The 9,324-nt window shown below is 44.0% G+C and overlaps 1 protein-coding gene across 2 annotated transcripts; it reads left to right on the forward strand.

The window, feature by feature from the left end:
• The first annotated feature begins 1,431 nt into the window (after nt 1–1,431).
• LOC127016516 (potassium voltage-gated channel subfamily A member 1) lies at nt 1,432–7,640 on the forward strand. 2 transcript variants are annotated; one of them, XM_050897068.1, is made up of 2 exons: nt 1,447–2,322; nt 7,547–7,640. In XM_050897068.1, exons 1-2 carry the CDS (start codon nt 1,447–1,449, stop codon nt 7,550–7,552), a joined length of 882 nt encoding a protein of 293 aa, XP_050753025.1. In that variant the 3' UTR covers nt 7,553–7,640. The 2 variants fall into 2 exon arrangements, with proteins under 2 accessions (XP_050753017.1, XP_050753025.1); XM_050897060.1 differs by lacking the exon at nt 7,547–7,640 and having other exon boundaries at nt 1,432–2,922.
• The last annotated feature ends 1,684 nt before the right edge of the window (nt 7,641–9,324 follow it).

Consider the following 9,324-nt stretch of genomic DNA (forward strand, 5'->3'; position numbering starts at 1 on the left):
GCAGAAACTAATTAAACCCACTCGCCCTTGGTGCAGCCTAAGACAGTGTATGAATATTTCAGTGTCTCGCAGGCAGCCCTGTAAAGCGATCGCTGTATTATTAAGAGGGGCACAAGAGGAGGAGGGTTGAGTTTGCCGCTGCGGTTTTTGTTTTGGTTTGGTTTTTTTGGATGCTGCTGCAAGGCGACTTGACGCATTCCGGCACTGGCTCCTACTCCTAACCAGCGCATCTCACTCGGAGCAGGTAAGGAAAAGCCCCTTCTCCCCCCGTGCTGTTGGACTCTATTTTGGACAGTTTGGGTCTGGGATGTCGAGCTCCCTCCCCTCGTCTCTCTCTCAGTTGTGTTTAGCTGCTGCAAAGCAAGAGAGGAGATGCTTTGCTCCCCCTCCTCTGATCCCCCCAATTGGTGTGATGAAGTTGTCAGTGCTCAGCTAAGTCTCCACCATCTGTGAAGCGGGGAGCGTGGCGGTCAGGAGACTTATTGCAGGAGCTGACCCCGCTGAAGTTGCCTGGGAAGCCCTCCCGATGCACTCAGGGCATCGCAGGGTCCACATTGGCCCCTTCCTGCCTTTGAGGCCCCGGAGCGTGTCCAGGGATGTGTGGGAACGTGTAGGGCTCCACATGTGCTGCCGTAGTGGGCAGAGCGGGATGTTCTTGCTGGTGTGAAAGCCAATCCATTGCGCCTGAGCGTGTGTGTGTGGTGGGGCTTTGGGGCTGGTTTATTATGTTTCTCTCCTCCCTGGCAGCCTCCATCCTGCAAGTGAGCTTTATGCCTTCAAAAGCGGAGTATCTCCATCCCTCCCTCCCCAGCGCACAAGAGGAGAGGACTGGGGCAGTGTGGGGGGGCAGGCAATGGAAATTTGCTGAGTTGGCATTGCAAGGACTCGCCTCCCGGCTGCCCCGTGATTTATTTATTTATTTATTTTTTATTTATTTATTTGTGTGTATGTGTGTGTGTGTGTGTGTGGTAACTTTGTGACAGCAGCCGTGGCGATGGTCAAGTCGGCAAGAAAAGTGGACGGATCGAGTTAAAGGCAAAAGGAGACGGCTGGGGAGGGGACCCCAGCCTGGGGGTGCACTCCATAGACCTTCAGCCTCCCGGCTTGGGGGACAGGACCCCTCACCTTACCTGCCCTCTTCCCCCCCTAAAGGTACTTCTTCCCTCTTTCTTCACCCTCCCATCATCCCTGATGCCTCTCCCTTCATCCCACCTCTTCTTTCCCCTTTTGGATTTTTCCATCCTTTAGGCTCCTCGTCCATCCCTTCCTCCATCTCTCCATCCCGACTCATCATCCCTCCCTGCAGACTCTGAGCCTCCCCCCTTTCCCCCCCTCCACTGAACTGCCCTGGGGCTCTCGGCTCTCCTCCATCCTCCTCCCCCCTCTCAAGTCCCTCTCCCTCACTTCTCCTCCCCTGCCCCTGGGTCCCCCTTCCCGTGTGCCACCATGACTGTGATGGCTGGAGAGAACATGGATGAGACTTCTGCGCTACCTGGCCACCCCCAGGATAGCTACCAGCCCGCTGCCCACGATGACCATGAGTGCTGTGAGCGCGTAGTGATAAACATTGCTGGACTACGCTTTGAGACGCAGCTGAAGACCTTAGCCCAGTTCCCCAACACTCTGCTGGGCAACCCCAAGAAGCGCATGCGGTACTTTGACCCCTTGCGCAATGAGTACTTCTTTGACCGGAATCGGCCCAGCTTTGATGCCATCCTCTACTACTATCAGTCTGGGGGGCGGCTTCGCCGGCCGGTCAATGTGCCCTTGGACATGTTCTCTGAGGAGATCAAATTTTATGAGCTGGGTGAGGAGGCCATGGAGAAGTTCCGGGAAGATGAAGGTTTCATCAAAGATGAGGAGAGACCCTTGCCGGAGGGGGAGTACCAGCGCCAAGTATGGCTCCTCTTTGAATACCCAGAGAGCTCTGGGCCTGCAAGGGTCATTGCAATAGTCTCTGTCATGGTGATCCTCATCTCCATCGTGATCTTCTGCCTCGAGACATTACCTGAGCTGAAGGAGGACAAGGAGTATACAGTGCATCGCACTGACAACACCACCCAGGTCTACAAATCCAACATCTTCACAGATCCCTTCTTTGTTGTGGAGACCCTGTGCATCATCTGGTTCTCCTTTGAGCTGGTGGTGCGCTTCTTTGCTTGCCCCAGCAAGACTGAATTCTTCAAGAATATTATGAACTTCATTGACATTGTGGCCATCATCCCTTACTTCATCACCCTGGGCACTGAGATGGCCGAGCGGGAGGGGACTCAGAAAGGAGAACAGGCCACCTCCTTGGCCATCCTGAGAGTCATCAGACTGGTAAGAGTCTTTCGAATCTTCAAACTCTCCCGGCACTCTAAGGGCCTCCAGATTTTGGGACAGACCCTCAAAGCAAGTATGAGAGAGCTAGGTTTACTAATCTTCTTCCTCTTCATTGGGGTGATCTTGTTCTCTAGCGCGGTATATTTTGCTGAGGCTGAAGAACCTGAGTCTCATTTCACAAGTATCCCTGATGCTTTCTGGTGGGCGGTGGTATCCATGACCACTGTGGGCTATGGTGACATGTACCCTGTGACAATTGGAGGCAAAATCGTAGGCTCCTTGTGTGCCATCGCTGGTGTGCTGACAATTGCCCTGCCTGTACCTGTCATCGTGTCCAACTTCAACTACTTCTACCACCGAGAAACAGAAGGGGAAGAACAGGCTCAGTTACTTCACGTTAGCTCCCCTAATTTAGCATCTGACAGTGATCTCAGTCGCCGCAGCTCCTCCACAATCAGCAAATCTGAGTACATGGAAATCGAAGAGGATATGAATAATAGCATAGACAATTTTAGAGAGGCTAATCTCAGAACTGGCAACTGCACTGTAGCCAACCAAAACTGCGTTAATAAAAGCAAGCTGCTGACTGATGTGTAAACAAAAAAAACCAAAATCCCCACTCACAGCTTGAAGACTTTAGTGACACAGTCACACTTTGTAGATGCTTTACTGATAAGTCTTTGAATGCTTTATTTACCTCGTAAATGCATTGTTGCATTGCGAATTTTTGCTCAGTGATAAAGAAGCTTCCAGGATCCACGAAAGATTTTGTTTATTTTTAAAAAGCATTTTCCACCTGGTAAATGATAACCATTTGAACTAGTTTAGTTTTAAGCTGTATGATGCTAGACCTAAACATTTCCTCTTCCATCTCCCTTTTTTTTTTTGATGAAGTTAACTTAAACTAAGCAAGACAGTTTTTAGAGCTATAAAGCATATGCATGGATTCCAGTAAAAATATTCTGCAAAACTGCACAGTTGCAAGAAAGTGCATCAGATAATTATAAAAAAAAGATTAGCAAAAACCTGCAGCAAGCATTTGCCATGGTTTTTATGAAGGAGCGCAAATTTTCCTTCCACCCCTTATGTGAAAGATTACATACTTCCAGTCTACAGATCCACACAGCACCTTATTAAAAACATACTTAAGCCTGGTCTCTTTTGCTGTCCATAGAAGAACTATTCTAAAAGGAAAATAACCAACAAAACTGAAGACAAAACATCTGCAATGCTGCTAAGTTCTCTTACATGCAGATGATTTAAACACACTTTTCCTTTTCCCTGTCCAGAACTGGATACAAAACTTTAAGCTCCTCTGTTGCAAGATAGCACAATGGAGTTTAATATAAGCATGTTTGAATTTGATACTATTTATTTTATAATCGCATGCCTGAAACGTTACCTCAGACAATATGGGATAAGCTTTCGTTTGAAATGAATCTTCTAAAAATAGGTCCTTTATCTCTCTTTTTTCTTTTCTTTTCTTTTTCTTTTTGATTTGCATTCACCAGAAGTGCACTCCTTAATTTATTAAATCGTTGACTAGTAATTTAAAGTACTGTATTTAAGTGCGTATGTTAGTCAAATGGGAACAATAACTTTTGGAGATCAAAGCATGTTCAAATATTCAGCATTATGGCCTATTTGATTAAGGTGTAACTTGAATTAATTAATGCATGAATTCAATAATAATAATAACAATAATAATAATAACAATAAAAACAAAATAAAAAAAAGTGCTTGATAGATCGAGGGCCTGAATGAACTGATTCGAGAAACCTGATTGTTTTCCTGCATTGCTCAGGGAAATGTGTTGGCTTTTGTCCAGGCGTTGTTGGAAAAGAACATATCCCATCCCTTAAAGGGAAAGCTATATGGAAAATTAAGAAGTCAGGTTATATATAGCAACACCTAAAATCTAGTATCCTTTATAGTTGAAAGGTGCAGATGCATGCTTTTTGGTGCATTCTCAGAATGTAAATGAAACTTCTCTATTATATGCATCCAAATTGCAGCAGCTGGTTTCTTTTGCAGTCATTAGTTGAGACTTTTTTGTATTCCCCTAAAACTCACTGAAGAGACTCAACAGATTGATTTAGATAGTTGCGCAGTGCCTTTATCTTACATCCCCTAAATTGCTGAAAGTGCCTCCAGGAACTGAGCTGATCAGAGGCAGCGAAGGAAAGGGCAAAGCACCAACACACTGTCAGGAGTGTTCTGTGCTGCCTCCGGGCACAGCACAGAAGGGGTAGAGAAAGAAAGAGAGAGCAAGTGTGAGTGAGAGGGACACAGAAGAGGCGGGCAGAGACCACCAGCGCCCATGGGATACCTTCCTTCCCCATCCAGTCTGATGCTGCAGGGCTCAGCATTTGCTTCTGCCAAATAACTCATAGTTGTGTTTATGCAAGACTTCAAGTTTCCCTAGGTTGTTTATAGAGGCATCACTGCTATCATTGTGTCTGCCCTTCCTTTCCCTGAGATGGCTTTTTGGCAGCCTGTCCCAGCATGGCAGGATGCAGGAGGAACTAGGGACCAGCATGAACTGCGGCATCGCCCAGTCAGGCAACCAGACTGCAGGGCTGTGCTTTTCTCTCCCTTGGATTCCCCAGCAGGTAGGTGGGAGAGGCTTTCCGGTGCCCTCCCATCCCTGCCTCCTCCATCCCCTTTCAGCAGTCTATCAGATCTTAAATCCCATCACAGATCCTTTAAGCCATACTCTTCTTTCTGGTCCCTAAACTTACTCTACTTCCACCATCATCTGGTGAAGGAAGCAACACTAGGAGAAGGTATCTTCTGCAATATGCCAGCCTTGACTGCTAGGCCCTGGAAGATAATAACCTTTGATCTGAACTAATGTAGGCACTAATCTTTATTTTTTAAGTGGACAAAGTTGAGGATCTTCATTCTGCACTTAGCGTGTGGCCAACTGCTGTTGAACACTTCTCCTTCCACATTGTACAAATCCTTTCTTCCCTTATCTTTCTGGTAAATATATATATGTGTATAAATATATATATGTGTGTGTCTGCACGTGTGTGTCACACACATACGCAGACACACATATATATAAAATCAAGGCACTTAGAGTTAAAAAACAACCCTAACTCTGCAGTTACGCACAAGCCTGACGTGCCAGGTTTCCAGAAAGACTTGACTTTATTTCTCACTGTGTGGCTTCTGTGAATCTTAATGATGAGAAAGCGATCAAGAACTGAGGGAGCTCTAACTCCTGCAAGAAATGCAAAGCATCAGATAAAACAGGGCATTACATCCTCTAGGTGGATGTTGTAAAGTTTCCTTCCTGTCTCCTGCTCATGACCCTGCCCATCGTACACCTCTCTCCTCATTAAATTCTGGTGGTCCTGATCTTCCCAAACTCTTGAATTCTAGGATATGACTTCTCATGTCAAAATGGACTTGAATGCTGCACTCAGCTTATAAAACAACCAACTGACTAAACTAAACAGCAATAATCGATTCAGTGCTGTGGACTGATGATCAGAAAGTAGCATCTGGGAGATGAGGCCTCACTTCTTTCGTAACTTAAGTTCTGCCACAGTTGGGTGTGCACACCTTAGTTTAACGAGCAGAATGATAGTCATTCTGCATATGTAAAAAGAAAAGTGCTGCATGCAGTGATTCTTCTTTGTCAGGAGACTGGGATGGATCATTAGGACTCATGGTGGTTTGGGGAGCCTGAATGTTGCTTTGTCCATTTATAGCTCACTGCAAAGGATCTCAATACATATGGAGTACAGGAATTAACCTCATGTAGCATAGGCATGCATTTTTGACGTTTGACACAAAAAAATAACAACAACAAAAAAAGCTCTTACTCCCTTTACACAGGAGTGCTGAAATGTCTTTGTGGGCCTGAAGGTGCACTTAACAAACTGCCTGTTCTTACCAGTAAGCATCCTTTTTCTTTTTCTTTCTTTCTTTCTTTTCTTTCTTTCTTCCTTCCTTCCTTTTCCTTTTCCTTTTCCTTTTCCTTTTCCTTTTCCTTTTCCTTTTCCTTTTCCTTTTTCCTTTTCCTTTTCCTTTTTTCTCCCCCTTTTGGCATATGTTTCTTTTTGCCACACATGAGCTCTATGGGGTTGTTTATGTCAGTGGAAGAGGACTGGAAATGAGCTGATGGACAATATTTAGTGCATCTCTGAAAGAGTCAAGAGACCTTCATTCATTTGGTAGGGATCTCCCAGAAGCAATGCCCATGTTATGCTGGACAGAGAAACCAGTAGATAAGGTAGTCTTAGTTGGGCTGTGGTTTGATGAGGCAAGGCAGCTATTCCAGCAGGAGTCACTACCCAAACCTCCTTTACCAGCCACTGCTCTATGCCTCTCTGTGCTTCTTAGTTGCCCCCATACAGCTTTTTCTTCATCCACTCAATGAAGGGGATGAGGGAACTTACCTGGCATGAGCAAGGCAGCAGTGCACTGCAGTGCAGAGGCAGGAGTGAAGTAGAGAGGCAGTGGGCAGGAATCCCATAGGTTGGTATCACTGCCAGAATTCCCCATCTGGTCCTACCATGCTTAGCTATAGAGCACTAGGGAACAGGCAGAGGAGCAAGAGGGAGAGTGAAAATGAAAGGCTGTGTACCCACTTCCTTCACAGAACTGAGAGGTTGCTGCTGTGTGGCAGCTCCAGCAGAGACAATGAACTGGATTTACTTGTCTTCACGAGGAAGTTAGCATGCAGTAAGCCAGGGTGTGAGTTCACAGCATCCTAGCAAACCCATGCAGATTCCCTGCATGGAGTCTCTTAAGCCTTATCTCCACTGGGGACTTCAGGAAAGCTAATCCGAATTAATGAAAGGTGTGCATTTAAAGTAGATTTGTTAAACTGCTTTAAAGCCCAGCATGGACATTCTGTTGCAGTATAAAAGCAACCTTAATCTGATTTGGAGTCATTCTTTTTGGAAGGAAAGTAAGCTGAATTGAATTAAGGCTGCTTTAATTCTGAACACAATGGGGCTTAATGCAGTTTACCTCATCTGCTTCACAAGTTCATTCAGATAGATAAACCTTTAGTAATCATTACATATAATGGAACTGACGCTACTTTGCAGGGGGTGGCTGGGCAGAGTGTGGCCATGTGCTACAAAACTCTTAGTACGTGAGTGCTGGAAATTCACAGCCTGGCTTACTGAGGGCTAACATGTTGTTCCTGGTAACAATTCTAGTGATTTCCTTCCTTTGTTCCTGGTTTACACATTTGTAGGTGTGAGGAGAATCAATCCCGCTGCCTTCTGGGAAGTTGACAATGATCATGGCCCAAGGAAATTAATTTCCACTTACAAAGTATCTAACTGTGCGCGTGCTTAACCTGATGTACTGTTGATCACGTGGACAAGCACTTGAAAGACAGTATGAAGCACTAGAGACAGGACAAAATTCAGCAAAAGTCCTCTTGTTTTCAGCAGTGATTTTGCCCAAGTAGAGATTTCAGGGATCAGACCCTTCTTAGCAAATCAGCTGTGTATCATTCATTAGAGGCTGCATTGGCCCAAATCAACAATTGGAGTAGTGGCAACTTTTATTGACAAATTTTTTACTAAGGGACAATTGTTTTCATTAGACAGAAGTACAGAAAGTTTGTTTCTATTATGAGAGAGCTGAAGCCCAAGTGTAACATAAAACCTGCTTATTTTTAAGTATAAGGAACTGAGGGCAAGTTTCACTTTTCCATAGTTCACACTTGGACAGTGCAGTTTCTTATATGCACATATATTAACCAAAATAAAATAAACACTAGGACAGGAACATCTGAAATTTATTAGAAAAAGGTGGAAAGTTGTATTTTAGAATAAGATCTTCTGCATACATATGTAATATGTGGAGAGAATATATTCCTTTCCAAATGTTAGCTTGATAGCTGTTTTTAGAGGGGTGCCATTCTGGATTAATTAATTTCCCCTAACATGAAGAAGAGGGAAATACTGCAGCTTTTCCAGGAATGGTCTGATCCTGTAGGCTTCCAGCAGCTTGATGCCACTGATCGTCACAGTAATTTCAGACTCGCAGGAATGCAGAACGAGCTCCAAAGTGTGATTTACCCTCCATAGCCACAGAGCTGGATGGAATTGGAAAGCTGTCCTTGCAATTGCACAACATGGCAAGTTTGTTCCAGACCTGCCTATCGCAAGTCTGAAACAGGCTCCTTTTCTGAGATGCTTTAACCAGGGACCTACATTTCAATTTTGGTTGGACTTATTTCAGGCTGAGTTTCTTCTTCTGTTTTCTGTTGTTCTGGCTTTACTTAATCAGGTGTGGAGAATTTATTTTTCCTGAAATGCTTATCAAGTATTCTTAAAGGTGTCAGTATTCGTATCTGCAAAAATGAAACTTCAGGGTGTTCTACTGTTTCACTCAGTACAGGTGAACTTGCCACCGGTGAGGTCAACAATTTATGCTGTCAAGGCATAGCATGCTTTGATATTTTCAAAGGAAATAAAATGAAACTGAGGTCTTAACTGAAATTTGTCTCAAAGTATCTGTTAATATCTATGTAATTCTGTATATTTCACCTGTTCACAGCCTCTAGCAAATGTCACTACAAGTTATAAAAAAAAAAATCATCTTCCATTTCTAGTTTCTATAATAAAGTGAAGACGTTGCATTCAGTTCCTTTAGGTGCATCAGTCTTTGATCCATGTTATTGTTTCAGTGACATTTCTATAATGTAATTGGGATCAAATGTATATTTTACTTTTGTACAAAAGTAAAAATGATATTTTTATGACTAAATTCAGCAAACCCTTACCTTTAATCTGCTAAGATGAAATCTTTTTTCCTTTCCATGTAAACCATTGTTTTTGCAGTATGTTGGTTTGAAATGAATAAATAACAGCTGTCAATAGAACTGTATATGGCCTCTCAGACATACCTCTGATTTTAAGGATCAGATATTACCAATGTGAAATATATAAACTGAATAGTCTCCATATGAAAGTGCACCATCAGGGCAACAAACCATTTAAGCTGACACAGCTGTACTTA

Source organism: Gymnogyps californianus, chromosome 1 (genome assembly GCF_018139145.2).
Source record: "Gymnogyps californianus isolate 813 chromosome 1, ASM1813914v2, whole genome shotgun sequence".
Taxonomy (NCBI): domain Eukaryota; kingdom Metazoa; phylum Chordata; class Aves; order Accipitriformes; family Cathartidae; genus Gymnogyps; species Gymnogyps californianus.

What these genes read in the sequence shown, in the direction of transcription:
- LOC127016516 (XM_050897060.1), top strand. Translation starts at nt 1,447, where the DNA reads ATGACTGTGATGGCTGGAGAGAACATGGATGAGACTTCTGCGCTACCT.